We start from the raw sequence: 14,959 nt of genomic DNA, 5'->3' as shown, positions 1-14,959 counted from the left end.
GGAAAAACATTTTAAAAATGCATGCTGATGCCAGGTGGAAATGTCAAAGCTGAGAGCAGACTGTTGTCTCCCCGAGCTAACACAAGCTATTAGTTGGCTTTTCTTGGTTCCTTTCAGCAGGGTTGCAGTGAGGTGGCCGACGTGTCCATAAATGTGTCCGCTGGTGAGTCGGTTTTCCGGCTCACGTGCTTCGCTCTGAGCTCGTCTCTGAAGTCGTAGTGGAAGAGACTGGGATCAGTGGCGCACAGATGAGCGTAGGCGTCCACTAAGGCCCTGAAGTGGGGTATGGTGAGTTCTGTCGGGCGCAGAGTGGGGTCCACGTCCGCCCTCTGCAGCATCTCCTGCGTCAGGTCGACGCGGCACGCCTCCGGGAACAACATCCTGCAGGCAGAACAGAGAAAAAAAAAAAAAAATGACCTCTCTGCTATTATTTCAAATCTGTGCAGTTAATTGAAATCACACAAAGGATTAGAGCTGCTCATGAATTGTTAATTTGTCACCGCTGCTACGCAACATCAAGGGATTTTAGAGAAGTTATGTTAGTTTTGTCTCTGTGTCTAACATAAATTCCCCAATTTTCAAGCTCTCCGGTGCATTTCATGTCATTTTTAAACACAGGATGCTCCACAGCAAGCACTTCCTCACACTTTGCTGTACAGATGCTTCTCTCGGCGCTGCGCCTGCCGGTGCCTCCTCTCCAATTTGGTGCTGCTGCTGCCGGCGCCGACGCACTGCATTACATAAAATATGCTGCCTCGTCTTCCTGTGCCACCTTCAATGACTCATAATTGCTGCTCTCTTTCACGCAGCCAGTGTTCCTCTTTGTTATCTGGGCCTACATGCACTCTCTCCTAACAGGCAGACGGGGGCGATGGGCAGCACGGCGCACATGTGGGCGTTCGGGTTTTTCGTCGCTCGTGGTAGTGCCACAGCTTCTGTGAGTGCCAAGTCCTCAAAAGATGTGTCTTTTCTTTCTTTTTATATGTGGTATGTGAGAGGGGAGAAAAAGGAAATCAAAAAAACCCATTCTAATTAATGATGAGATGAAGATGCTGTCAGAAAACAGAGAATACAAAATGGAGAGGAGATAGTGATGGATGAGGATGAGACAGAAGTGAAAAAGAAAGACAGCGAGAGAAAAGGCTAAATAGATGCTGAATGTTTTGGGTATATACTGTATCTCCAACTGTGATATTCCGACCAACACTGCAGCTCTAATTTCATTTGAAATATATATTATTCTTAAGTCAAACTTCAAATAAAGTTCTTAGACTTATCCCGTGCTTCAGATAAGCCTGCGGAGATTTACGAGTGGTTCATATTCAAACGGTTCTCTTTCAACGTTCTATCTCACTATTTCGCTCATGTTTCATCAGAGAAGCAAGGTTAACGCCTTAACCTAAAGGTCTTACAGTAGCTGTTGTTTTTCAGTCGTGATGTAACATGCATCGCTCTGTGTCTCCACAGACACGGGGAAAAAAAACAAACACTTGCTATACTGAGAAACACAGCGAGAGAGAAGGTTGGTGTGGAGCTAAGTCTGGTTTTTATTCATTATTATTCATATATTGAAAGGTTACACACACACACACACACACACTACAGCTTTAAAAGAAAATCACATAAATACTAACTAAAGATTTGTACTGAGGATTATTCTCATTATCATTTAATCTGGTGATTATTTATCTCAGTGTAGAACCACAGCATTTACTGTTGCAGCGTTAACAATAACACAACTTTGAATAATTCATTGGAGTCTTTTCAAGTTCAATTCAAAAACAATGTGATCGTACTTACTCCACTCCTCTGTAGCAGTGCTTCCTGCGAAACTGGAAGACGTTTTTCACCACTTTCTCCACCATCTTGAAGGGCTGCTCGATCTGGGGCTGAACCAGAGGAGTGAAGTGGACAACTCCCACGTCCACCTGCGTACAAACACACACACACACACAAAACAGCAGGGGTTAACCACAAGACTGTGAGACGTGCTCATGGGAATGCACAGGTGTATGTGTGTGTGGTGTGAAAGGTGTTGGAGAGAAAGGTTGCCTGTCAAATGGCAAGAGGGACACAAAAGCAGAGAGAGGGCGTGAAGAGGCGGAGGGACAAACACGCTGGGATGAAGGAGGGAGAGGAAAGGCAGAAAATAAGATGACGCAGCACGGCTGGCTGGAGAGCTGCTTCCAGTTGCCACAGTAACACCTGTGCGATGGACTATAGAAAGTGAGCCTCTGTCTTTCCCTGTCTGTCTTTCCAGTCACTGCATCATCATCACCACAGTTACTTAATGCCTACGAGCCTGACTCACTCCTCACTCCTCACTCTGGCTCTACCATTTCCACCGTGGGTGAAACCAATGGAGCAGAAACCTGTATTCTCCATGTATGGATCCAGTGAAGGGGACAAAAAGGCAGCGCTTGTGTCCCTGCTCTGCAGGAGACGCAGAGGACACAGTTTTCTCTGATTAAATCTTTTTTTTTTTTTTTCACCTTTGCAGAACTCGTCCTTGCTTAGCGTTCGGAGATGAAGTAGAACAATGGTGGCAACACAAGCGCATATATATATGTATCTGTATATATATATACAGATACATATATGTGTATATATATATACTGTATAGATATATATATATATAGCTATATATATATATACATATATATACACACACATATATATACACATATATATGTATACATATATATATATATATATATATATATATATATATATATATATATATATATATATATATATATATATATATATATGTATATATATATATATATGTTGACTTTTGTCATGGATACGTCAGTTACTTATACATACCAAAGTAACAATTTTCTACGTTTAAATCCGCCAGTAATCTGATAAATAAATAACTAAATCAACTCAACTGTAATTAGAATTCCCCTTTCATTCATTGGTTTTAGCTTTTTAAGAAGACAAGGATTAGTTTTGACATAATTACAGATTACAGTAAACACACTTTTCTTCACTTGACCTCCTTCAGTTTGTGTCCTAGAGGGTCATAGGTAGGGCTGAATGATTTGTAAAAAAAAAACCCACAATACATACAAGGATATGAACTTCACATAGGAATAAACATTACTTAAAAATAAAGTATAGTTTGTGTTATGGAGATTTTTGATTATCAAGTGAGATGACCAATGATGGAACCTCTGGAGTCAGTGACGAGTTAAGTTGAAAGATTTTGTTGATATCTGAACAATGAGGATAGTGTATCCAGATGCCTGGCGCCTTGATATCTAGGAAGGGAACCTTGAAAGGTGCCTATAGTTTGCGTCTTCTCCAAAGTTGTGGCTGTTAATATTGAAAACCAGCAGAGGTGAGGTAATTGAACTCAAAGTTGCCTGAAGATTAGAATTTTCCCTCACAGTTTGAGCCCTGAGTCACATATGATGCACAACACATAGCCTAGAATGACCTATTCACACCTACAGTCTCCAGTTAAACTAAATACAACCTGCATATCTTTGGACTGTGGGTGGAAGCTTGAGTATCCAGAGAAAACACACAGAGGCAACATGCAACTGGCCTTTCTAGACACCTTCAGTCACAACATACGATATCTTTACAGTGTTACAATCCACTCGATACATGGTTACTTCTTCCTGTTCAAAGGAGATCTCTATTTTTGACCAAATAAGTAAAGATACTCTGTCTACATTCCTTCGCCCCTGCAGGAATGACTGAGCTATAGCAGCAGACGTGTGTTAGAGGTGGTGGGTGATGAGAACCTTGGCTCCAGTTCCTCGCTTGCCGCTGCCTCGCGATCCTTTGTGCGTCAGCACGGTCAGCAACTAAGCTGACATGACACTGCTGAAGTAGTCGTGCCAGACTATCAGCGCAGCCAAGCTCTCTTGCCTTCAGATCACCACCTCTTTAACTTTCGAGTCCATATACTGTCAAGCCGAAACATGCTCTATCCTTTGCACTGCTTCATGTACAGGACAACCGGCTATTTTTATCTCCTGAAAACCAGCAGGATCAAATGATCCAGAACACATTAAATCCATCTCTGAATCTAAAGAGCCTGCGCTAATGCAGCACAAATACATCAAGATCATCTTTAAAGGGTATTACACAATAATGCTGTGAGTTATAGCTTAAGGGGCTGCAGCACAATCAGTCTAAACCTTATGTTCCCAGTGAAGGGCCACTGAAGGGGACTGTACTCTCTCTGACAGCCCGGACAGAGCCATCAGTGCTGTTAGTTTTAATAATAATATTGCCCTTAAGTGCTTTTTGCCATTACGAGCTTTTCAACATGCTCAAAGACTCACACGGTTAAAGGAAAGAATAACAAACATCTAAATAGCTCACATTTGAATGGGGAAAAGTATGTGGGAAAGAAAGAAGACATCAGCTGCAGTGTGTAAAGGTATGTGGAGAGGAGGCAAGGAAAGAAGGAAGGATGTAGCTGCGCGAATGGAGACGACACACAGTGTTACGGGATCATTCAAAGACAAGACAAACATGCAAAACAAGCACAGACGCGGCTCCCGCTTACTCGCACAAACACAATCAGAGGTGAAATAAAAGTACAGGTAATTCAGTTCAACAGCCCCCCTGTGGAGATTACACACCCTGCAGAGCTCGCCTTGCATCCTGGGAGCTTGTATTTCTGGACTGTGACTCATTTTCATTCACAGCTGCCGTTTGCTTTTTCTGGGCCAGGGGCTAGCGTTGATAATTAGGGGAGGAAAACTCAAGCGGTCCATGGGTGCATGAAGGCTCTCTAATGAGCTGTTTGCATTCGTCTTTTTATGAGACACAACTCAGGTAGCGCTCCGGAGCGCTTGTAAAAAACCGCAGCACTATCTGTTATCAGATCTATGGATCCCTGCGTCGTCCACAGCTGCACAGCTGCTGCTGAGTTTCTTGCCGCAGTGGAGTTTAATGGAATGGCAGGGGTGGAAAGGAGGCTGTCTCAACAGCCCTTTGCAAGAATGTGCAAGAATAGAGCAAGGAAAAGGTCGAAACTCCGGGGTTCAGCGTTAGATAGAGGTTCTGAGGATGAGCTCATGCTAACCAAAATCATTTGACCAGAAACCTTTAAATGACGAGAAACTGCTTCACTTAACAAAGGCACATTTCAATAAAGAGATGTCATGTGACAAGGATAATATGAGTGAGGGCTGTAAATGCTTAGACCATTATGTTTTTAAGTGTGTTAAGATGTCTTATTTTTACAAGGTGGTAAAAGACTAGATCAGCCTGATATTGGTATCAATCGGTAATCAAGGTTGTGATATTGGTATTGTATTGGACACAAAAATGTGGTATTGAGCCAAGGGTGGAAGGATTTCTCCAATGTTACTTGAACACTCAGCATTGGTGGCCTAATGGGACTGGTGTATTATAACTGTGTGTAGGAATTCTTTCCATCTGATCCTTAACATTAGTTTAATCTATTTCCAATAACAGCAACTAAGATACCCCTAAAAACTAAAAAGTGGTGATCAGTAACTCCAGATACTTAAAAGTATCAAGGGTATCGTGAGGTCTTGATACGTTGGACAACTGGTCTGATTAGACTGAACATTAGAGGTGGGTTAACACTTGAAGCTGCACCTTTAATAGGAATCCGTCAATATTGGCATTGGTCCGATATTACATGCTTCACTATGCAAAGACTGTGAAAATGTAAAGAAAAATCTGTTAAAAGCATTTTAGCTGAGTCATGTTTGGGCTGTTACTGGGAAAACAGTATTTGTGACACAGTTGGAGAATTATGTCTTTGAAATGACTCAGCACAAGAGTTTGTGATATCGGTATCGGACACAAAAAAAGTGGTATCGTCCCGTCCCTACATTAAAATATTGTGTATCATCATCATGTTTAAATGTACAGTATGTACAATTTAGCAACATGTATTGGTGAAGTTGCACGTTATATCCCTGAATATCCCTCACCTTGCCCTTCTCATCCAAGTGTGTTGCAGAAGCTTTGTAGCTTCAACTAGCATCAAAAGTGTTAGTCCATTGTGGTCCAAAATGACGGCCTCTATAAAGCTGACCTTGCTCCTGATATAAATATAAAAGTCTCATTCTGAGGTAATAAAAAAACAACACTTCAGACAGGCATACAATTTTACACACTGGACCTTTAACACAGTCCACTTGAATGATGATTCTTTTACGGGCTGCATCATTTGATTTGGAACCGAGGTTTATATTATGAGACTCATTTCCTCCTACCTGTCACATTAACGGAGAAGGACTACGTCCAAGATCTTGTATTTTGGATTTGCAAAACTGCTTTGGTGACACGAGATCAGAAAACCATCTGCTAGGCAGAAGCGATAAAAAGGAATGCCTTTAATTTCGCTCTCTGTTGGAATAATTAGGCCATTTATATTCCACACTTCATGATTTAGGAGAGGAGCGAGGGGGAAAAGTCGATATTGGGACTATACAGGCGACAGCATCTCAGCCGTCAGCTTGTCCAAGTCACTTTGCTGTTATGATTTATATATGGCCTTGCAACATGGCTTCACTGGGTAGCGCCACTGTAATATATCCCACTCGCTGCCATTAATCCTCCCCCTGATAACCTCAACATGCAAGGGAACTCCATCTTAAATCACACGCTGTCACCTGGGTCGTCCACTGAGGTGCTATGAACATGGCTTCACCCAATCTACTGTCCTCCTCAGACCACCTAAAATACTCTGCCACCTCTGGGAGAAATCCTGAAGTGGGGTAGCAGACTGACTTATTGACTCTAGTTGACAGGCTTTATATCTTTTCCCCCCTCTGGCGGAGACTTCACCACCACCGCCACCCCCTTCACTTTACAAGGGTGGCAATAGGGATCAAACACAGAAAGCAGACAGAGAACGAGGATGCTCTGATGGTAATCATATCATGTAGGCTTGAGGAGGCAACTGCATTTAGGAGGGGGCAAAGCAAGTGAATCATTATCACTAATTTCCCCTAAAATGAGATTGTTATGTAAAGAGCTATCCTCCAGCTCGTAATAATTCTTCTTCATCTCTCAATCCATTTAATTGAATCAGACACTTGAAAATGAAGACGCCTGCTTCTGCACCCATATAGGAGTATAGTATACGAAAAAAAGTCTAATGTGTAGAGTGAACCTTCTTCTTAATGGACGGTCAGAGGTTTGATCCCCAATTTCTGTCAAATACCCCAAATTGCAAGTGTTACATACATACAGGTTACAAAAAAAAACGTCATTGTCAACTGAAAAATACCAGGGCTTACGTTGCTGAACTCTTCAAACGGGCAAAATACAGCACATCTCCATCTAAAAGTTACACATCTACTTTTGTCTGCAACTCAGAACCATTTAAATAGTGATACAAATTGTGCATTATCATATTTCATACGTTTGACCTTCCTCAAGCTCAGCGGGGGAACTCTATTACCCAAGCGTTGCCCCGTGGTTCTCCATGCTCCCCCACTTCCACCTCCAATGTCTCTTCCTCCAAGAGTTCTAGCACAAAGGCATGTGAGCGGTAATTTGTCATGTCCCTTTGAGCGTAACCAAGATGAGATGGCAGGGGCCCTGGGGCATCAGCCACCGCACTACCTGCACCACCAACACTCGACACTTACATAATGGCAGGTTCTGAGAAAGTGCAGGCGGGTGGAAGAAACCTACATGCAGCCAGGGAAAGCATGAACAAAAAGCTAATATGCAGAGATCCTGCCTCCAAGGGGAGTTGCATTAATTATGACAATATGTTGAGGAGACATCAGCGGAGGAGGAAAGCCACTCAGAGAAGAGAAGGAAGCAGTCAATGCCAGTGAATATACTGGGCTGATGATGCCAAAGGGGTTTGGGGAGGAAAATGCTCTGGCATCCTTGCAGAGGAACTCGCCGACAGCACATACAGAACATTCAAGGCTGAAGCTCTTGGTCTTTGACAGGATCAGCTCCACGGGGAGATGCTTTCATCACTGAAGAATTATGAAAAAAGGTCAAAAAAATGTTGACATCAACTGGAACTGTGGAACAGCAAACAAGGGCAACGTGGGAAAAATTGTTTCGATGGGTTATTTTTGAAACGCACAAATGACATTCCACTTGGGAGTCAGTCTTAATGGAGTGAGTTGAAGAGACATTTCACAAGAGTTTTGCCTACACCAACAGCATTATGTAAAGCCCTTTTTTTCCACGGAACAGTACAGGGCTGCCTAAATCGATTCCATTCGCAAGGTTCTGAATCGTTTAATCCTGATTCGATTGGATTCGATTCAATCTGCACTTAAATAATGAAAATGGCTTTTGTTTTGCCCCGGACGGCTTGTTAACGGAAGCTAACGTTAGCGTAGTGTGATACCTTGTCAAGTGGTTTCTGAGGTTTGTAGTATTTGTACAATAACTGACCTCCGCTTGGCGAGATCTTGCAAACCACTTTGGTTTCATCCAGCTCTTTGTCTTGTGTTGTTTTGAATCCGAAATCGTTCCAGACGTCAGACTTAAGTTGGGACAGCTTGCTGAGCAGAGTTTTACCCGTATCGGCCATTGTGTGTATGCACGCTTGTGAACGTCAACCTGGCGCAAACGCGCCACTGCTTCATCGCGCACGAGACTACTGGGGTTCATGGGAAAAAAATCGATCCCATGCCCTATGAATCGATATTGCAGAACAGTACATTACGCACTTATTCCACTGGGGTACGATACACATGGTCCAGCTCCAAGGATGGAGCAAGACAACACACTGGCACCCAACCGCACCATGGAGAGCTGAATTGTACTGCTGTACTGTAAATCACAAGGCACAAGTTGAAACTGGACCACCTCTGCAAGATGATGGGCACAAAAACAATTACAAAAGGGAGGACATAAAAGAGGAACATGCTAATTGAATTACAAAAGCCTGGTTGGTCCGGCGTTGCCACAGAGTAATGCTGCACAAAAGCCTGAGAGCTATGCTGCTAGGTGATAAAATAAAGGAGAAACCTCGCTTATAACAGTGTGCAATATCTTCACACATGACAGCTTCACACGTCTACACTCGCCAACCGTATGTTAACTGCATTTTGCTCTTCTCGCCTTTCATCCTTTTTTCTTCCCCTGCTCCTTTCATCTTTTTTTCCTCCTATAATCTCTTTATTTATTTATCCCACTCCCAAAAGAACAGCGCCGGCATCTGCACTTAGGATCTCATTGGTTACAAGGAGATAGGTCACACATGCCATACTGTGTCGTGTGTTGACAGAAAATCGTGAAAGAAATGCCTCTCCGTGCAGCGAGTGCCGTTTCCCACAAGGAGCTTTGGAAAAGAATGTAGTGTTGAAGGTCGACACCAACATCACACTTGAGGTAATTTGGTGCACACCATCGCTGCGTGGTGGCCAGATCTCATTTTAAGAAAGAGGGTCTCTTAGGAGTAGTCGAGGAGTGGAACAATGGAGAACACTGGACCATATTAAACAAACAGATCAATAGCTAAACAAATCAATTGCAACCAACCAATCTGCACGTAATGGCTACACATCACTGTGGTCAATGCCTGGTTATTAGACTGTAAGTGGGAGGGGAGGCAAAGTCATTTCCCACAGCTGGGTGTTTTTTTGCTGATTTGCACATGCAGCAAATATAATAGTAACACACATCCGCGCTTCCAAGGTTATCAGCTCTAATAGTCACGTTTTGTCCTCTTTGTCATTCATGAATCAAGGCCATCCAAGCCACTCCCTCCCTTGGTTTGTTACGTCCTTCAGAGAGAGAAGAGGAAACAGGGGTAAAGATAGGGTAGCAGCTGTGAGGTTTAGCCTCCTGCTGACTGACGGCTGATGAAGACGATGCCTCAGGGAGGGTCAATTTTGGCATAGTGAGATATGTTTACTCGCGTGCACCGGCACATGTGTAAACACATCTTTGTCAAACACTGTCTGGTCACAAAGATAGCAGCTCTTTTTCCCTTCTCTCTTAATTAGATGACTATGTTTGGAAACATTATCCTACTTGGCATCTTGGCAATTCCTTATCTGTAACCAACTCCAATATTGAATTATGTCTGAGCTGTGTATTTCAGGGAAGCACTATGGTGTTTTGTTGTCTCATTCATTCATTTTCAATTAGTCAAACTATGTCAGCAACAAATATGCCATAAATTATGAATCTTATGGACATTTTGAAGAGGACACCTTTACAGGAGTAATATATTTGTGACATTCTGGAGAAATAATTGAGAAAAAGAAAAGTTCCAATGATTATTTAAGGGTTGGCTCTCTGGATCTATGTGCTCTCATAGACGCACACTGACAAAGGACTGCACTCAACACGACACCATTTATTTTTATGATATTATTGTGAGCTGAATGAAATGATTGTGGGCGGTTTGATTAGATAATTAAAAATGAATGCATGCAAATATAGAAAAGGGAAAACAATATCACCACACACAGTATTGTGGCAAATGTGAAATAGGTACAACCTTCTCAGACTGTACCTTAGATTGTTGTTTATGAAACAGATTCCTTGTAAAAAATTTGAACAAGTCACGGACATTCAGCAGAGCAGAAACTGTGCACAAAAACGTCTTAAGGTAGGACTGCAGCAGTTAATTACTGTTATTTTTTTTATAAATCATAACAAATTATTTAACTTCAGCTGCATAAAAAATGTTGTTGTTTTTTATATGAAAGTAAACTGAAAATGAAAGAAATGACCATCATCACTTTAAGGCTGGGGAAACACTGGTTTGACATTTCCATATTTTTCTGCATTTTATGGACAAAGGAACTCATCGATTAAGATAAGAGCAGAAAAGACAGTAAAGATAATAAATAATAAACATGCATTTCCAAGACGTACAATATAGAAAGATTTAACAATATTCTATATGTATATTGCACTTTTTGCAAATTTAGTAAAATTACAGTATATTGTACGTGGGATGAGTAACCTGCTGTAGTGTGGTCTATGGAGAGCAGAGCTTGTTGTGCAGTCTAACGGTTTAATGAGGTAAAAATTAAATGAATCAATTATTATTATTATTATGCAGAACCTTTGTGACGACATGAACACGTGATGATAGTCTTAAAGCGTTTGTTATGATATTTCAAAAACTCAAGTTGTGGTTGTGAGTCACACACACACACACACGCAGGGAGAGAGAGAGAGGGAGAGAGGAAGAGAGAGAGAGCTACGATCGCTCCTCTCCTCCAGACTGAGTCTGTGTGGTCCGTGTGGAGCTGCTACAGTGGGATGTCCTCGCTCTCTTTCTACACTGTTGCTAAGGAAATGGATGGTCTGAATGGATCCGCGGTCCGGGCTAAATTCTGCGCCTCGACCCGTCACCAGCCCCCCGCTGCCGCTGTTAGTGCCGCTGCTCCCTTTCACTGTGTCACCGTGTGTGTTTACAGGAATCACTGCGAACAGCGTGACGCGTCAGCGCCAGCTCTGCACCAGCCGGGGTAAGACATTATTTCAACATCGCTTTTCTCTCTCACCCTCTCACCTCTCTTTCTCTCATTGGACCACAATAAAACAACAAAGACAACAACAACAACAACAACAAAAACCCTCACTAAGACTAAGCTTCGAGGTTATTTAGACAAACCTGTTTAGTTAGATGAGAAGAGCACAATGCGCAGACTGGAAAAGTCCGACAAATATAATAATAATAATTCTCATCAAACGTTCACAAGTTTAATCCCAGTGGCTGATTAAATTATAACAAGCAATTTACTTTAACATCCCAGTGTTTACTTTCAAAAAGACAGCCTGTGTTTACTCAGTAAACGCCACAGATACTCAAAGTGCTAGAATATACAGTGTAAGAGTGGAGTGTGAGGGCACTGCAGCTTTAAGTCCACATTGAGCATTGCAAATACCACAAACTCATTTCTCCCTCTCCAATAACAGCTCTACGGGGCTCCAGTGAGGAGAAAGGATAAGGCAGCACATAGAAAATGCACACATGCACATCAAGCCCAAGTGGTTTTTGTTGTTGTTGTTGTTGTTTTTTTTTTAACTTACCTAGAGTCAGCCACAGCCAGCTCTCCTCCTCTCTCCCCTGCTTCATATTCTCCTTTGTTTCCATTCGGAGAAAGTCTGCGCTTGGGTGAGGTGAGTGAGGGGAGAAAGGAGGGAGTGCAGGGAGGAGAGCCACTCATCAATTTCTCATTTCTGTCACTCTCCTCCAGTCCAGTGCAGCTGCAGCTGAAAAAGTGAGGAGGCTGGGGATTTTGACTGGCAGCTGTTACGCCACCGAGGGAGGAGAAGAGGGGTGGAAGCGGCGGCTGGACAGTGGGGTGGACGAGCCTGGCTGGAGCTGGGTGAATGCTGCCAAGCGAGGACAAGGGCTGAGGCGGCAGCAGCAGCGGCGTCAGCAGCAGCAGCAGCAGCGTAGACTCTCAGAAGGAGCATGGCATCCACGGGGATGCAGATATTTGGATTTGTTCTCGCACTGATGGGCATCATGGGAGCCATGGTGGCCACAGTGCTGCCCAACTGGAAGGTCAGTGCAGATGTGGGCTCCAACATCATCACAGCAATCTCCCAGATGCAGGGACTGTGGATGGACTGCACATGGTACAGCACCGGCATGTTCAGCTGCACACTCAAGTACTCGGTGCTTTCACTGCCTGCGTACCTGCAGACTGCACGCACCACCATGGTGCTGTGCTGCGTGCTGGCCGCCATGGGCCTCTGCCTCGCATCCCTGGGACTAAAATGCACGCGCTGGGGAGGCGGACGGCGCTCCAAGCGGCACGCCGCGATTGCCAGTGGTGGCTGCTTCGTCTCTGCGGGGTTCCTGTGTCTCGTTCCTGCTTCCTGGTTTACCAACGAGGTCATCACCAACTTCCTGGACTCTAGTGTGCCCGAGAGCAATAAGTTTGAGCCCGGGGGTGCCGTGTACGTTGCTTTTGTCTCAGCGGGATTTCTCTTTGTCGGAGGGTCCATCTTCTGCATGTCCTGCTCGGGGAAGCGACACGGCCCCCAAGACCTGGTCTTGCTCCCTCCCCCTGACAAACTGCTGCTCCAGCAGCAGCAGCAACAGCTGCTTCAGCAGCAGCAGGATCTCCAGCATCAGTACTGCTCTCTCTCCCCACTAGACAATAAGACTGGCTACAGCCTGCAGGACTATGTGTAATAAAGCAGCGATGTGTATGCCACGGCTACAGGGAGACGAGCCTGAGGGGGAAACCATCATGGTTTATGCTGCACACTGGGCTCTACGCTAGATGGAGGTGGAGAAAAAAATGAGGGAGGAGGGCAACAACTTTGAATTCACCCCCCATCTGGCTCTTCTCCATTTTTCTTCTGTTTTGCAAGCACAAGCCGTGGAGGTATTCCCTAAGCAGCAGCTTGGAACAAAGTGTGAATGTGTAAGGAGCCGGGATAAGATGCTGCGGAATCGAAGGAAGCTGCTAACCGAATGCAGACATCCTCCATCAGTAAATCACAGAAAGAGCTCCCTCGGGAACGGATTAAGCAAATAAGGAAGGCTTCAGAGTTGATTTTTCTTTTTTTTTTTTTCCTCGCCAAAGGTTTGAAATGAAAGAAAGAAGCAATCATTTAGCTGCTATTTACAATCGTTTGGTACACTCTCGTTTGATGAAGTAGGCAATATAACGCCTGAGAGCAGTAGGTGTAAGCCTCTCTCATCGCAAGCCATTAGTTTTTTTCGTGTACTTATAGAAACGCTACATGGAAATGACTAGAATAAATTGTCATATTTTTGTTAGCTACTAGAGTAATGTTGATATTTTTGCCTCTAAAGCATGCTGTGTGGAGCCTGTCTGTGTAATAATACAGAGGAATGCCAGGTAAGACGACTGAGACATAGCCACACAATGCCTGTGCCTGAAAAGCTGTAGAAACATTACCCTGCTGTAACTGTTTAAAGAGGACTGTCAGGAGGAATAAGTGTGGGCTGCTGGGCTGGGACTGGCACTGAGAACGCAGATGGAGAGAGAGATGCCTGCTTCTCTCTCTGCAGGTGGAAATATGAGAGAGAGATGGAGAGAAGATTGATAGAAAGAGTCAGTCCTCCAGCGGCAGGGACCATCTGATATGCTGCTTTCATATTTCCATCCAGACATAAATACTCTGCCTTTAAGTAGCAGCTACCCATCCCAATCCACTCCTGCACGCCCTCAGTCACGCTCACCAAACACACACACACACACGCGCTCTTGTGTGTCTCCATGTCCACAGTAAACACACTGGCTTTTTTTTGCATGTGCTTTTCACTCCCGTCATCATCCGCCTCCTCCACACTGCCATGGTAACAGAATTCAGTCCTCAGACATCTTTATTGTCTGAGGGTATGTGCTTGTCAATCAGTGGTTTTGAAGTTTTTTTTCATTATTCGGTGGGTGGTGGGTGTCTCTTTGTCTCGCCACGGCTCAATAAGCGTTACCCCCAGAGCTTCTGCTCGCACTGCTTTTCACTGAAACCCCTTTAATAGTTCGTGACACGAGGGAAGCTTCATGGTCACCACTGTCTATATCATGCAAAAAAATAATATAATCTCCCAGGGACGAGCAGATGTTTAATGGTGCAGTGGCAGAGAAGCAAAAAATGGAGGGGAGATGCTTCTTGAGACGTGGTCGAGCGGGTAGCTGTGTGGCAGGCAGCTAAAAAAGGTTTGAGTCATTCTCCATATGTGACTTGTTTTACAAGTGCGTCAGCAGCAGTGTCCGTGTGCACAGTGGGAAGTTCTCAGTCTCTTAAACTGTGGCCACTTGACTATGCTGCCATAGCGGGGTGTTTTTTTTATTTTATACCTGTCAGTCCGATCTTTTTTTAAAGCCACTCTCACTGTCCCTGCTTGTGTCACATGCCACACGGCTGTGATCGCTGACATGAGGAGCGCTGATGCATGCTGAAAGCTCGCCTGCCCACCGCATATACACACACACCAGATATGCATAAACAAAACTCCCACCTACTCGTATGTCAGAAGCACTGTCACACTTTAAAAAGAGCACGATCCACAGAA

The 14,959-nt window shown here is 43.9% G+C and overlaps 3 protein-coding genes across 7 annotated transcripts in view; 2 read left to right on the top strand and 1 right to left on the bottom strand.

Annotated features, from left to right (window-relative positions):
- Window positions 1-80, top strand: part of LOC122783155 (partitioning defective 3 homolog) — a 58,212-nt gene extending 58,132 nt beyond the window's left edge. The window contains exon 5 of the mRNA XM_044047796.1: window positions 60-80. Coding sequence (XP_043903731.1) covers window positions 60-80 — 21 coding nt within the window. The remainder of the gene's footprint in view (window positions 1-59) is intronic.
- The window catches only part of tfb1m (transcription factor B1, mitochondrial), a 40,240-nt gene continuing 25,287 nt past the window's right edge, over window positions 7-14,959 (bottom strand). For all 5 annotated transcript variants that reach the window (XM_044047057.1, XM_044047056.1, XM_044047058.1 and 2 more), the window contains 2 exons: window positions 1,801-1,928; window positions 7-381 (listed from right to left, as the gene is read on the bottom strand). In XM_044047057.1, the coding sequence (XP_043902992.1) occupies window positions 114-381; window positions 1,801-1,928 (396 nt within the window). In that variant the 3' untranslated portion in view covers window positions 7-113. The remainder of the gene's footprint in view (window positions 382-1,800; window positions 1,929-14,959) is intronic.
- Window positions 11,147-13,246, top strand: LOC122782631 (claudin-20). Its single transcript, XM_044047060.1, has 2 exons — window positions 11,147-11,423; window positions 12,156-13,246. Exon 2 carries the CDS (start codon window positions 12,377-12,379, stop codon window positions 13,103-13,105), a length of 729 nt encoding a protein of 242 aa, XP_043902995.1. The 5' UTR covers window positions 11,147-11,423; window positions 12,156-12,376; the 3' UTR covers window positions 13,106-13,246.

The sequence above is a fragment of the Solea senegalensis genome, linkage group LG16 (genome assembly GCF_019176455.1).
Source record: "Solea senegalensis isolate Sse05_10M linkage group LG16, IFAPA_SoseM_1, whole genome shotgun sequence".
Lineage (NCBI taxonomy): Eukaryota > Metazoa > Chordata > Actinopteri > Pleuronectiformes > Soleidae > Solea > Solea senegalensis.
Note: the sequence above shows the minus strand (reverse complement) of the source record. Positions and strands in the feature narration are given on the sequence as shown.